Genomic DNA, 13,228 nt, shown 5'->3' with positions numbered 1-13,228 from the left:
GGGGTAGCGCGGCCCAGCCGAGCGGCCATGGCGGCCAACATGTACCGCGTCGGCGGTGAGCCCGGGGGGGGCCGAGGGGGGGTCCTGGGGGCCGGGAGGGGAACGGGGGGGCCGGGGGGGAGGCCGGGGGGGAAGGGGGAGGGGGGATGGGGGGGTGAAAAGGGGAGGGGGGGCCTAAAAAGGAGGGGGGGGCCCCAAAAAGGTGAAGGGGGGGGGAAAAGGGGGTGAAAAGGGGAGGGGGACCCCAAAAATGAGAGGGGGGGTCCCAAAAAGGAGGAGGGGGGGCTAAGAAAGGGGGGGGCATCAAAGGAGGGGGGACCCCAAAAAGGGGAAAGGGGGGGATAGGGGGGGTCGCCGGGGAGGGGGGGACCCCAAAAAGGGGAGGGGGGGATCCCAAAAAGGAAGGGGAGGGCCTGAAAAAAGGGGGAGGGGGGCAAAAAGGGGGGGGGTCCTTAGGAAAGGGGGGGGTCGGGGGGGTCCCCAAAACATGGGGGGGGCTCGAGAAGGGTAAGGGGGGGCCCTGAGTAAGGGGAGGGGGGGCAAAAAGGGGACGGGGGGGGCAAGGCCGAGGGGACCTTTTTTGGGGGGGGATTTTTGGGGGGGGTCCTGCGGGGGGAGGACACGTCTGGGGCCCCCCCCTTGGGTTTGAGGGGGGAAAAAAAGAGGGGGGGGCATTTAAAAAGGGCTGGGGGGGGCTTAAAATAAAGGGGGGGGGCTTAAAATAAAGAGGGGGGTCTTAAATTCCTCCCCCCCCCCCCCCCCAGACTACGTCTACTTCGAGAACTCCTCCAGCAACCCCTACCTCCGTGCGCCGCATCGAGGAGCTCAACAAGGTGAGCGGCGCCCCCCCGCTTCAAAAAAAAACCCCGGGGGGGGTCCCTAAATCCCTGCAGCATCCTCACAACCCCCCCCTTTTTTTTTTTTTTTTTGCCCCCCCCCCCCAGACCGCCAACGGCAATGTGGAGGCCAAGGTCGTCTGCCTCTTCCGCCGCCGTGACATCTCCAGCAGCCTCAACAGCTTGGCCGACAGCAACGCCCGTGAGTGGTTTTATTTTTTTTGGAGGGGGGAGCCCTGCTTCTGCCCCACCCCCCACATTTTTTAATTTTCACCCCCCCCCCCCCCGGGGCTGGGGGGGGGCGGTGGGGGCAGATCCGGGCTCGCTTCCCCCCACCCCGAGGGGCTCTCGGCTCCCTGATGGGGGTGTGGGGGGGGTTGTGCCCCCCCCAGTTTGATCCCAGGTGCCCCCCCCCCAATTTTCAGGCTGTTTTCCACCCGGGGGGGTTGGGAATTTATTTTTGGGGGGGGGGGCACTGCGGGTTCGGTGGCCAAAACTCCTCGGGATCTTTGGATGAAATGTGGGGGGGGGCACAGAAATAAAAGGGGGGGGCAAGCAGGGGGTCCCCAACCCTCCTTGAAGTGGGGGGGGGGCTTCTGGGGTGTCTGTGCCCCCACCCCCCCAGGGTTTTTTTATGCGTGAATCAAGCTGGGTTGTATCCCCCCCTTTTTTTTTTTTTATCCCCCCTCCGGGCTCTCAAGGCTGCCAAAATCCGAGGGAGGGGGGCACAGGGACAACAACACACCCCCGGGGGGGGGGCTTGAGCATTGTGGGGGTGGGCAACGACCCCCCCACATCCTTTTTTTCCCCCCCCACCAGGAGAATTCGAGGAGGAGTCGAAGCAGCCCCCCATGACGGAGCAGCAGCGGCACCAGCTGAAGCACCGCGAGCTCTTCCTCTCCCGCCAGTTCGAGTCGCTGCCAGCCACCCACATACGGTGCGGGGCCTCCGGGGGGGCCTTTTCCTTCTTTTCCTCGTGCCCCCCCTCCCATTTTTAACCCCACCCCTTTCTTTATTTCCCCCCCCCGGCAGTGGGAAGTGCAGCGTGACGCTGCTCAACGAGACCGACATCCTGGGGCAGTATCTGGAGAAGGAGGTGAGCCCCCCCCTCATGGGGGTGGTTTTGGGGTGTAATTAAAACCGTGCCCCCCCCAGCACCTGGCTGAGCCCTTTATTATTTTTTTTGCCCCCCCCCAGGACTGTTTTTTCTACTCGTTGGTCTTCGACCCTGTCCAAAAAACCCTCCTGGCCGACCAGGGCGAGATCCGCGTGGGCTGCAAGTACCAGGCTGAGATCCCCGACCGGCTGGCTGAAGGTTTGGGGGGGGCTCCGTGACCTCGGGGGGGGGCTTCTCTGCCTGCCTCCCCCCCAAAAAAAACCCTCCTGCCCTTCTGAAGGTGAGTCGGACAACAGGAACCAGCAGAAGATGGAGATGAAGGTGTGGGACCCCGACAACCCCCTGACGGACCGGCAGATCGACCAGTTCCTGGTGGTGGCGCGGTGAGGGGGGTCCCGGGCTGGGAAACAGGGGGGTCCCGGGGAGATTTGGGGTCCCTCTGACCCCCCCTTTGTTTTTTTTACCTCTTTTCAGGGCCGTCGGGACCTTCGCCCGCGCCCTGGACTGCAGCAGCTCCATCCGGCAGCCCAGCCTGCACATGAGCGCGGCCGCGGCCTCGCGGGACATCACGCTGGTGAGGGGGGGGGGGCTGTGGGAGGGGGTTTTGGGGTCCCGTTCTGTGCCCCGTAGGGTTTGGAGGGGGTTTGGGGGCCCCTTTTTGTCCCCCGTGGGATTTTTGGGCCCCCTTTCTGCCTCCCCATGGCTTTCTTGGGACCCGCTTTCACCCCCATGTGATTTTGGGGACCCCTTTCTATCCCCATTTTTTTTTTAGGACCCCCTTCTGCCCCCAAAAAGGATTTTGGAGCTCCATCCCGTGGGGGGGGGGGGACACATTCCCAACCATTTATCTGTGTGGGGGTGCACCACCCCCTGCCCCCCACCCCCCATCCCCTCCCCGCTCCCCTCAGCTCCAGGCTCTCCCTGGGGGGGTCTCCCCTTTACATTTTGGGGTTCTCCATGATGATTTATTTTTCGTGCCCCCCCCGCAGTTCCACGCCATGGACACCCTGCAGCGCAACGGCTACGACCTGGCCAAGGCCATGGCCACGCTGGTGCCGCAGGGGGGGCCGGTGCTGTGCCGCGACGAGATGGAGGAGTGGTCGGCCTCCGAGGCCATGCTCTTCGAGGAGGCCCTGGAGAAATACGGCAAGGACTTCAACGACATCCGGCAGGACTTCGTGAGCCGCGGGGGGGGAAAGGATTTTGGGCCGGGAATCATTTTTCCCCCCCCCTTTTTAAGCCTAAAACCTCACCCCCCCTTTCCCTTCCCCTCCCCGCAGCTGCCCTGGAAATCCTTGGCCAGCATCGTGCAGTTCTACTACATGTGGAAGACCACCGACCGCTACATCCAGCAGGTGAGGACGCCCCCCGCCTCCCCAGGCTCTATTTTTTTTCCTGGGGGGGGTCCCTGCGTGTCTTTCCCCCCCCCCTTTTAACTCCCCGTTGGCTCGCAGAAGAGGCTGAAGGCAGCGGAGGCGGACAGCAAGCTGAAGCAAGTCTACATCCCCACCTAGTGAGTTCGGGGGGGGCTTTCTGCAGGCGTGAGGAGGAGGAGAAGCCCCCCCCGGCCTCCCCTGACCCCCCCTTTTTTATCTCCCCCCCCCAGCACGAAGCCGAACCCCAACCAGATCATCTCGGTGGGCTCCAAACCCGGCATGAACGGGGCCGGCTTCCAGAAGGGGCTGACCTGCGAGAGCTGCCACAGTCAGTTTTGGCAGGGGGAAAGAAAGGATTTGGGGGGGGTTAAAAGGGTCCGGGGGGGGATCAGAGCAGGGCTGGGGAGTGAGGGGACAGCGGGGGGGCTGCGGGGCAGGGTTTTGTGGGGCTGGGGGTGCTTTGGGGCTGGCTGTGGTGCCCAAAGCGGGGGTCCCGTTGCCTGTGGGGTTTTTTTTAACACTTTTTTGTGCCCCCCCCCAGCCACCCAGTCAGCCCAGTGGTACGCCTGGGGCCCCCCCAACATGCAGTGCCGCCTCTGCGCCTCCTGCTGGATCTACTGGAAGAAATACGGGGGGCTCAAGACCCCCACCCAGCTGGAGGGGGCAGCGCGCAGCGCCTCGGTGAGCCCCGGGACCGCCCGAGAGGGGATCCCCGCAGCCCCCCGCCCCATTTAACCCCCGTTTTTTCCCCCCCCATTGTTCCAGGAGCCTCACTCCCGCGGCCACCTCTCCCGGCCCGAAGCCCAGAGCCTCTCGCCCTACACCACCAGCGCCAGCCGGGCCAAGCTGCTGGCCAAAAACCGCCAGACCTTCCTCCTGCAGACCACCCGCCTCACCCGCCTGGCCCGCCGCCTCTGCCGCGACGTCCTGCAGCCCCGGCGCGCCGCCCGCCGCCCCTACGCCCCCATCAACGCCAACGCCATCAAGGCCGAGTGTAGGCCGGGGGGTTTTTTGGGTCGGGGGGGGGTGAGGGAGTCCCCCTAGGGGGGTTGCCGCTCACCCCGTGCCCCCCCCAGGCTCCATCCGGCTCCCCAAAGCTGCCAAGGCGCCCCTCAAGATCCACCCGCTGGCGCGGCTCCCCCTGGCCGCCATCGTCAAGGAGCTGGGTGAGAGGCTGGGGGGGGGGTTGGGGGCCCCCTTCTGTGCCCCAAGAGGGGTTTGGGGGCTCCTTTCCCTGTCCTGAGGGGTTTGGAGGGTTTTGGGGTCCCCTTTCCATGCCCAGAGGGGGGTTTGGGGGACCCCTTCTGCACTCCATGGGGTTTGGAGGAGTTTGGGGGTCCCCTTCTATGTCCTGAGGGGGTTTGGAGAGGGTTTGGGGGGCCCCTTCTGTGTCCTGAGGGGGGTTTGGGGGCTCCTTTCTGTGCCCCAAAGGGCTTGGAGGGGATTTGGGGTCCCCCTTCTATGTCCTGAGGGGACTTGGGGGCTCCCTTCTGTGTCCTGAGAGGGGTTTTGGGGCCCCCTTCTGTGCCCCATGGGCTGTTTGGGGGCCCCTTTCCAACCCCATGGCATTTTTGGGGGCCCCCTTCTGTGTCCCTAGGGGGTTAGGGGTCCCTCTTCTCCCCCCATGGGACTTTTGGGGCCCCCTTCTGCGCCCCCCCAGTGGGGCCTTTGGGTGCTCACAGAGGGCTGGGGACGGCTTTAGGGCCAGGGGGCTGTAGGGGGGGTCCTCCCCCTATATCTGGGGGGGGGCAGCACCCCCTGAGCCCCCCCCTCACCCCCTCCCCCAGCGGCCCAGGCCCCCCTGAAGCCGAAGACCCCGAGGGGCACCAAGACCCCCATCAACCGCAACCAGCTGAGCCAGAGCCGGGGGCTGGCGGGGCTGGGGGGCAAGCGGGGCTACGAGGGGGCGGCCGAGGGCCACCGCCCCCCCCGGGTAAGAGGGGCGGGGCCACGGGGAGGGGGGCGGGGCCTGTGGGAGGGGGTGGGGCCACGGGGAGGTGATTGACGGGTGGGGAGTGGGGTGGGGGTATGGGAAAGGGGTGGGGCTTAGGGGCAGGGCCTATGGGAGATGATTGACATGTGGGGGAGTGGGAGGGGGTGGGGCCTATGGAGGGGCGTGTCTAATAGTGGGCGTGGATTGGGGTGATTGACATGTGGGTGTGCTGCATGGGGGTGATTGACAGGTCACTGAAGGGGGGTGGGGCTGGGAGAAGGAGGGCGGCTGGCGATTGGTGGAGGCTGAGGCGGGTGGGCGGGGCCTGATGGCAGCTCCACCCCCCTCCTCCCCATGCAGGTGGGGGCCTCAGGGGTCCCCTTCTCGGCCAACGGGCGGCCCCTGGCGGGGGGGCTGCGGGCCGGGCCCCCCCCCGCCAGCAAGCGCCAGAAGCTGAACCCCGCCGACGCCCCCAACCCTGTCGTCTTCGTGGCCACCAAGGACACCCGGTAAGGTTTTGGTGGGGGTCACGGGGGGGGCCTCCTCGCCCCCAAAACCCCAAACCCGCAATTTCTAACCCCAGTTTTTTTCCCCCCCCCAGGGCCCTGCGGAAGGCGCTGACCCACCTGGAGCTGCGCCGCGCCGCCCGCCGCCCCAACCTGCCCCTCAAGGTGAAGCCGGGGCTGCCCCTGCGGCCCGGGGGGGCCCTGGCGCCCCCCCCGCCCCCCCACCCCGCCAGCACCTCGGAGCCGATCGTCCTCGAGGACTGACCGACCCCCCACACACACCCTCCCCCTGTCCCTCGCCGCATCCCTTTTGTATTTTTTTTATTTCCATAGAAACCGCGTGGGTTTTGGGGGCTGAGGGGTGGGGGTGGGGGATGGGGAAACACTGCCCTCCCCCCCCGTCCTTCCCCCCCCACTCCCCCCACCCCGCGGGACCCTTTTGTACGTGGAGCGACGCCCCCTGGTTTTGTATCTCGGGCTGTCCCGGTTCTGTAGCGACAGAAAATAAACCGACGGCTTTTCTTCAGCCTGCCCCCCCCTATTTACCCTTCCACCCTCCCCGGTACCGGCCCCCCCCCCGGAAAACGGTACCGGGGTGGAGGGGGGAGGAACCTTCGGGGCGGAACCTTTGTGCTAAGGGAGCTGTTCTCCGAGTGTGGGGGGGAAGTTGAAAGCGGGCGGACCGCTGTAAGCGAAGGGGGGGGAACCCGGCGGTGCGGACCGGAAGTTCCCTCAGAACCGCCCGGAAGTAGCCGCGGAGCGGTTTCTCCGCCATGGACGGGGGCGGCGGCTCTAGCCCGGAGCCGGTAACGGCGGCGGGGCCCAGCCCGGCCCCGGAGCTGCCCCCGGAAGCGGATCCGGACGTGGAGCCGCTGCCTCGGGGCGGCTTCCGCTGCCGCTTGTGCCAGGTGGCGGCGGCCAACCGTGAGTGAGGGGGGTACGGGGGGGGGGACAGGTTGCACCGGGGCCGTTCCGGGCTAACGGCGCCGCCTCAGGGCCCAGCCTGGCCGAGCACCTCCGGGGGAAGAAGCACCAGCGGCTGCGGAGCCTCCGGGCCGAGCGGCGGGCGCAGGAGCAGCGGAGCCTCTTCGTCAGCGGCTTCGCCCGGGGCACGGCGGCCGAGGAGCTCGCAGCCTACTTCGGGACCTTCGGGGAGGTGGTGGCGGTGGTGATGGATAAGGAGAAGGTACCGGGAACTGGGAGGGTGAACTGGGAGAGGGAACAGGGAGGGGGCTCCGGGGACTGGGAGAGGGCACCGGGAACAGCGATGGGGAGCGGGGAAGGGGTACTGGTAATGGGGAGGGGGCACTGGGAACAGGGAGGGCAATGGGGAGGGGCACCGGGAACGGGGAGTGGACCCCGGGGGGCTGACATTTGCCCCCCCCCCCTCAGGGTGCCTACGCCATCGTGGAGCTGCAGGAGGCGGCGAGCCGGGAGCGGGCGTTGGCGCAGCCCCAGCACGCCTTGGCCGGGCGGAGCCTCCGTGTCCGGCCCCGGGAGCAAAAAGATTTCACCCGTCCTTTGCCGGGACGCAGCGCCCACCGGGAACCCCTCGGCGCTGAGCAGCTGGAGCGGGCCTTGTGCCAGGCCAAGGATGTGAGCTGGAGGCTTGGGATCCCTTGTGGGAGGTCCCTGGGGGGGATTTGGGGCCGAGGGGGGGGTCAGGGAGGGATGTGCAAGGGCCAGCGGGGTGTTTTGGGGTGTGTGGGGCCGGCGACGAGGCTTCTCCCCGCAGGTGGACGCGCAGATGGAGCAGCTGGTGGGGCTGCTGGAGCTGAGCGAGGGTGAGCGGCGCCTGCGGCACCTCCTGGTCGCGCTCTTCCAGGAGGTTTTCTCCGAATTCTTCCCCGGTGAGTCCCCATTTGCCCCATGGGACGTGTGGGGAGCCTGGCGTGGCCCTTGGGTGACTGCAGGTGTTGTCTCCTCCCGACCAGGCTGCTCCGTGCTGCCTTTTGGCTCCTCCGTCAACAGCTTCGACGCCCACGGCTGTGACCTGGACCTGCTCCTCGACTTGGAGCCCACCAAATCCCTGCAGAGCTCGGCGCGGGGAAGCCCCGGGGCGGAAGAATCCATCCTGAGCGACATCGACCTGGCGTCGGCCTCGCCCCCGGAGCTGCTGGAGCTGGTGGCGGCCGTGCTGCGCCGCTGCGTGCCAGGCGTGCGCCGTGTCCGCGCCGTGCCCACCGCCCGCCGCCCCGTCGTCAAGTTCAGCCACAAGCAGTCAGGTTTAGCGGGCGACATCTCCGTCGATAACAGGTCCGGGGGGCGCGCGCGGGGTGCACGTCCGTCCCTCTCTTTGTTTTGTGACGCCCCCGCGTCCCCTCCCCGCAGGCTGGCACTGCACAACACGCGGTTCCTGCGGCTCTGTGCCGAGGCGGACGAGCGCGTGCGGCCGCTGGGCTACGCCGTGAGGCTGTGGGCCAAGCAGCAGGGTTTGGCAGGTGAGCATGGCCTGCGTGGAGTTTGGCACTTGGGGGGTGCGTGGGGCCTCTCTGACGCTGTCCCCCCCCTCAGGAAACCCCGCTGGGGGCGGCCCCCTCCTCACCAACTACGCGCTGACGCTGCTGGTGCTGTTCTTCCTGCAGACGCGCAGCCCCCCGGTGCTGCCCGCGGTCGCCCGGCTGCGGGAGCTGGCAGGTAGGGCCCCTCCATCCGTCTGTCTGTCCAGCAGGGCTTTTTTTTTTTTTTTTTTTTTAAGGATTTTCTTTCTTTTAGGGAACGAGGACCACGTCGTGGTGGCCGGCTGGGACTGCAGCTTTCCCCGGGACGCGGCGTTGCTGGAGCCCAGCGCCAACAGCGAGAGCCCCAGTGAGCTTTTGGGGCCGGGGGAAGGTGGCGGGGCTGAGGACCCCAATATTGAGGCCCCCAGCACTGCCCTCGTTGCTTTTCCTCCCCCAGGCTCGCTGCTGGCCGAATTCTTTCATGTTTTCGGGGACTTTGACTTCTCGGGCCGAGTGCTGTCGCTGCGGGAGGGCCGGGCGCTGCCGCTGCCGGAGGCCAGCGAGCTTTTCAAGCTGGGGTCCCTCAACCTGCAGGACCCTTTCGAGCTGAGCCACAACGTGGCAGCCAACGTCACCGAGAAGACGGCGGCGCGCTTGGGGCACTGCTGCCGCGCCGCCGCCAAGTACTGCCGCAGCCTGCAGTACCGCTGCAAGTCCACCAAGGGCCGGGGCTGGGGCCTGGTGCGGCTTTTCCAGCCCGGCGCCGTGGAACCGGGGGCAGGCGCCGCTTCTTTCCTCATCACCATCCCCATGCCTGCCCCCCGCTGCCCCGAGGAGCCTGGAGAAGGCTTCAAGGAGATCTGCGCCGGCATCGCCTTCGTGCTGCGCGACGTCCTCCGCTGCCGCTGCACCCCGGGGAAGCCCCCCAAGCAGCTGGGAGCCCCTGGAGTGGGGCAGAGCCTCCCTGAGGACCCTGTAGGGGGCAAGGAGCCACCGGGTGACACCGCAGGAGAGGAGGAGGAACCTTTGCAGCCAGCCACAGCCTCCAAGCGGCCCCAGCCTGATGGGATGGACGGTGCTGCGCTGCCCTGTGCCAAGAGGCCACGGGTGAATGGCCCTGAGCAGGAGGAAGAGGAGGAGGAGGAGAAGGAGGAGGAGGTGGTGGCGAGCTGGAGCTGCACCATCTGGCACCGCGTGTGGACGGGCCGCCGCCGCCTGCGCCGGCAGCTCCTGCACGGGGCCAGCCCCGAGGAGCCCGAGGAAGGAGGGGACTCGCTGGAGCTGGAGCAGAAAGTGTCAGAGGCCATCGTGCAGCACGAGGGAGCCGCCCAGCCACCGGAGCCGCTGCTGCGCTTTGAGGCCAGCGCCCGGCTGGCAGGAGGGGGGCAGCGGGAGCCGCGGGTGCTGCTTCGCCTCACCCCCAGCCCGGCCCCGGGGCCGCTCTTCAGGGACTTTTTCCATTTCCTGCAGGCTTTCCTGCCCCCTGCCCTGCGGCGCCACCTGGGCTGGGGGCCAGGTGCAGATCCCCAGAGCTGAGGGGGGCAGCGGGGAGGGGGGTGGGGAATTTATGGAATTGATGATTTTATTTTCTTACGCTTTGTACAATAAAGGCCCGTGTTGGAGTAGCGCTGACGTTGAAGTGAGGACACGTAACAGGGAGCTTAATTAATATTTCAACATTAATAACGAATCTGTTGATATTAATATAACTTAATGTCAACAATTAATACCTTACTGACGTTTAATGACGCAATATTTTAATCCGAGCCCCCGTTAACACCGGAGACACCGAACAGAAGAGGAGGCCATTCTTTCCCGTTACAATCCTATCGCCTCCCCCTACTACCCAGGCACGGCGAGGCCGCTGGCCCCGCGCCCCTCCCGTTCCCCCCGTGTTCTCCGCCCTTTGCACCGCGTCCCAGCGCCTCCTTTCCCCGCCTTTCCCCCCCTCCTGCCCCCCCGAGCGCCGTTTTCCCGGTGGCGGCGCTCCCGGCAGCCCCCGCGAGCAGCGCGCCCCCTCATTACCATAATCCCTCCCCTTTCCTCACCCTCCACCTCAGTTTGCATGCCGCGCCCCCATTGGCTCACCCTCCTCCCGCCTCTCCCTCGGCTCCCCCCCGCCTCCACGCTCTCTATTTGCATAGCCCCGCCCACGGTGGGCGTGGCCCGCGCCGGGCCGGGCGCGCCGGCGCGCCATGGCGGAGCGGGAAGAGCGGCGCTTCGTGGAGCTGCCCCGGGACTCGGTGCGGCTGATGGCGGAGAGCGCGGGCGTGGAGCTCAGCGACGAGGTGGCGGCGCTGCTGGCCGAGGACGTCTGCTACCGGCTGCGGGAGGCCACGCAGGTCCGCCCGGGCCCTTTTCCTTGCTACCGGACCCGGTGTCGTTACCGGAGCTGGTAACCGGCGCGCTGACGGTTCGCTCCCCCCCCCTCCCCGCCCCGGTTCCCAGCAGAACAGCTCCCAGTTCATGAAGCACACGAGGCGCCGCAAGCTGACCGTGGAGGATTTCAACCGGGCACTGCGCTGGAGCAACGTGGAGGTGCGGGGGCTGAGGGTCCCCTATAGGGTTGGGGGGGGGGGGGTCCCGTTACCGGACCCGTTACCGTCTGTGTGTGTGGGGGGAATGTCGTGTCCCTGCAGGCCGTGTGCGGTTACGGCTCCCAGGACGCGCTGCCTTTCCGTGCCATCAAGGAGGGCGAGCTGTACTTCCAGGAGGACCGCGAGGTCAACCTGGTGGAGCTGGCCCTGGCCACCAACATCCCCAAGGGCTGCGCCGAGACGGCTGTGCGAGGTCAGGATCCCCCCAGTGCCCCCCCCCCGGTAACCTCCCCTGCCAAACTGAGACCCCCCCCAGAGCACTCAGAGCCACCGCCACACTCCCTTGCAGTGCACGTTTCCTACCTGGATGGCAAAGGCAACCTGGAGCCGCAGGGAGCTGGTAAGGATTTGGGGGGCAGCTCGTGGCCCCCCCACAGCACCAGGAGGGGCAGAAAGCCCCCCCCTCCTCCCCCCGTGACACCGTTCCCTGGCAGTGCCCAGCGCCGTCTCCACGCTGACCGACGACTTGCTCAAGTACTACCAGCACGTCACAAGGGCCGTGCTGGGTGACGACCCCCAGCTGATGAAGGTGAACTTTTTTTTTTTGGGGGGGGAGGGGGGGGATAGGGGGTCTCCAGAGCGGGGCTGACCCCTCGGTGTCCTTGCAGGTGGCCCTGCAGGACCTCCAGAGCAACTCCAAGATCGCTGCCCTCCTGCCTTACTTCGTCTACGTGGTCAGCGGGGTGCGTGCCTTGGGGTTCTTATTTTGGGGAGCGGGGGGTGCAGCCGCACGCTGAGCCCCCCGCGTGTCCCCCCCCCGTCCCCCTGTTCCCCCCCCACAGGTGAAATCGGTGAGCCACGACCTGGAGCAGCTGAACCGGCTGCTGCACATCGCCCGCAGCCTGATCCAGAACCCCTACCTCTGCCTGGGCTCCTACGTCCGCAGCCTCATCAGCAGCGTCATGTACTGTGCCCTGGAGCCCCTGGCCGCCTCCATCAACCCCCTCAACGACCACTGGACGCTGCGCGACTATGCTGCCATGCTGCTCAGCCGCATTTTTTGGTGAGGGGGGAGATCCCATGGGTTGTTTTTTTTTTTTTTTGGGGTGGAGGGCAGGGGGCTGGCACCGTCCCCAGGAGCGACTTTGGGACTGGAGCGGGGTCTGCCCTTGTCGCCCGCAGGACCCACGGCGACCTGGTGAGCGGCCTCTACCACCAGATTCTCCTCTCCCTCCAGAAGGTGCTGGCCGACCCCGTGCGCCCCCTCTGCTCCCACTACGGCGCCGTGGTGGGGCTGCACGCCCTGGGCTGGAAGGTGAGCAGGGTTTGGGGTGTGTGTGGGGGGTACAACGCTGCCTCTCCATGCCCCCCTACCCCTAGAACAATCCCACCCTCCTTGTCCCTGCAGGCAGTGGAGCGCGTCCTTTACCCGCACCTCTCCACCTACTGGGCCAACCTGCAGGCCGTGCTGGACGATTACTCCGTCTCCAACGCCCAGGTGAAGGCGGATGGGCACAAAGTTTACGGCGCCATCCTGGTGAGTGGCCTGGGGGGGCGTTTGGGGACCCCCTCCTTGGGATCCCCTCGTTGCCCACGCTCCCTCCCCAGGTGGCTGTGGAGCGCCTGCTGAAGATGAAGGCGCAGCAGGCGGCCGGCCAGCAGCCGGAGGGCTCCCCGCGACACAGCCCCAGGCCGGAGCCCCCAGCCGAGGCGGGTTTGGGTCTGGGCCGGCCCCTGCTGCAGCTGGGGGGGGGCAGCGGCGGTGGCCCCTCAGCAGCCCCCCCGCCGCCAGCCCTATCTTTGCACGACATGTACCGCGAGCTCTATGACTTCTTTGGCGACAGCCTGGCTGCCCGCTTCGGCACGGGGCTGCGGCCCCCCGCCCCACCGCCACCGCTGCCCCCCAGCACCCCCGAGAAGGAGCCGCCGGCCTTCGGGGGCGAGGGGGGGGCCCGCAAAATGCCGCAGCTGACGGCCAGCGCCGCCGCCAGCCCCCCCGAGGAGGAGAGCCCCCGGCCGGCGCTGCACCGCTCCGCCAGCCTGCCCCGTGCCCGCGGCACGGCACGGCAGCCCGGCCACCGGCCGGGGGCTCGCGATGTCTTCCAGAAATGCCGTTTCACCCCCCGCGGGGCCCCCCGCTTCAGCTTCGTCATCGCGGGGCGCCAGGCGGGGCGGCGCTGCCGGGGTCGCCTCTTCCAGACCAATTTCCCTCAGCACCACGGCCCGGGCCACGTCTCCCGCTATGCCCAGAAGCTGCCCATGATCGGCCGCACCGCCCGGCCGGCTCGGCGCTGGGCTCGTGCCGAGTATTCCCTGCATCTCCTCCTCTGAGACCAGCCCGGGGCGGGTGCTCGGGGTGCTGCCAGTCGCTGTGGTGCCAGCCGGGCAGTTAATAAAACAGCGGGTGCTGTTCAGCCTGGAGGGTTTGTGGCCTCGGTGGGGTGATGGGGTGCTGAAGCACCCTGTTTGGGTGGAATTGGGT

The 13,228-nt window shown here is 67.3% G+C and overlaps 3 protein-coding genes across 5 annotated transcripts; all 3 read left to right on the top strand.

Annotated features, from left to right (window-relative positions):
* Positions 1 to 27: 27 nt before the first annotated feature.
* MTA2 (metastasis associated 1 family member 2) lies at positions 28 to 6,162 on the top strand (the record flags this gene model as incomplete). The annotated part of the gene is given in 19 exon segments (XM_082782167.1): positions 28 to 55; positions 765 to 805; positions 807 to 833; positions 945 to 1,038; positions 1,656 to 1,773; positions 1,869 to 1,932; positions 2,034 to 2,151; positions 2,234 to 2,336; positions 2,428 to 2,527; positions 2,943 to 3,131; positions 3,234 to 3,308; positions 3,408 to 3,466; positions 3,560 to 3,657; positions 3,871 to 4,010; positions 4,095 to 4,323; positions 4,406 to 4,495; positions 5,117 to 5,262; positions 5,623 to 5,771; positions 5,864 to 6,162. Coding segments are annotated over 19 exon segments (2,037 nt in total). The 3' UTR covers positions 6,033 to 6,162.
* Positions 6,163 to 6,497: 335 nt separating this feature from the next.
* On the top strand, positions 6,498 to 9,779 carry TUT1 (terminal uridylyl transferase 1, U6 snRNA-specific). 2 transcript variants are annotated; one of them, XM_082782165.1, is made up of 9 exons: positions 6,499 to 6,692; positions 6,764 to 6,954; positions 7,161 to 7,364; positions 7,504 to 7,618; positions 7,703 to 8,024; positions 8,100 to 8,209; positions 8,283 to 8,405; positions 8,484 to 8,576; positions 8,667 to 9,779. In XM_082782165.1, the coding sequence occupies exons 1-9, from the start codon at positions 6,542 to 6,544 to the stop codon at positions 9,743 to 9,745; spliced, it is 2,388 nt and encodes a 795-aa protein (XP_082638291.1). In that variant the 5' UTR covers positions 6,499 to 6,541; the 3' UTR covers positions 9,746 to 9,779. The 2 variants fall into 2 exon arrangements, with proteins under 2 accessions (XP_082638290.1, XP_082638291.1); XM_082782164.1 differs by having other exon boundaries at positions 6,498 to 6,692; positions 7,703 to 8,209.
* A 611-nt stretch (positions 9,780 to 10,390) lies between these two features.
* On the top strand, positions 10,391 to 13,228 carry TAF6L (TATA-box binding protein associated factor 6 like). 2 transcript variants are annotated; one of them, XM_082782149.1, is made up of 10 exons: positions 10,391 to 10,551; positions 10,661 to 10,747; positions 10,849 to 10,999; positions 11,096 to 11,146; positions 11,241 to 11,335; positions 11,415 to 11,489; positions 11,589 to 11,809; positions 11,929 to 12,061; positions 12,155 to 12,283; positions 12,355 to 13,228. In XM_082782149.1, the coding sequence occupies exons 1-10, from the start codon at positions 10,405 to 10,407 to the stop codon at positions 13,075 to 13,077; spliced, it is 1,812 nt and encodes a 603-aa protein (XP_082638275.1). In that variant the 5' UTR covers positions 10,391 to 10,404; the 3' UTR covers positions 13,078 to 13,228. The 2 variants fall into 2 exon arrangements, with proteins under 2 accessions (XP_082638275.1, XP_082638274.1); XM_082782148.1 differs by having other exon boundaries at positions 10,658 to 10,747.

This window comes from Aythya marila (assembly GCF_965140915.1).
Source record: "Aythya marila genome assembly, chromosome: 38".
NCBI lineage: Eukaryota > Metazoa > Chordata > Aves > Anseriformes > Anatidae > Aythya > Aythya marila.
The sequence above is the reverse complement of the archived record's forward strand: the minus strand, read 5'-3'. Positions and strand labels throughout refer to the sequence as shown.

Excerpts from the sequence above, each read along its gene's own strand:
- TUT1 (XM_082782164.1), top strand. The coding sequence starts at position 6,542 with ATGGACGGGGGCGGCGGCTCTAGCCCGGAGCCGGTAACGGCGGCGGGG. Across the intron at positions 6,693-6,763 it reads CCAGGTGGCGGCGGCCAACC|GGCCCAGCCTGGCCGAGCAC; the intron begins GTGAGTGAGGGG and ends GCGCCGCCTCAG. Across the intron at positions 8,406-8,483 it reads CCGGCTGCGGGAGCTGGCAG|GGAACGAGGACCACGTCGTG; the intron begins GTAGGGCCCCTC and ends TCTTTCTTTTAG.
- TAF6L (XM_082782148.1), top strand. The coding sequence starts at position 10,405 with ATGGCGGAGCGGGAAGAGCGGCGCTTCGTGGAGCTGCCCCGGGACTCG. Across the intron at positions 10,552-10,657 it reads GGCTGCGGGAGGCCACGCAG|CAGAACAGCTCCCAGTTCAT; the intron begins GTCCGCCCGGGC and ends CCCGGTTCCCAG. Across the intron at positions 11,336-11,414 it reads ACGACCCCCAGCTGATGAAG|GTGGCCCTGCAGGACCTCCA; the intron begins GTGAACTTTTTT and ends GTGTCCTTGCAG.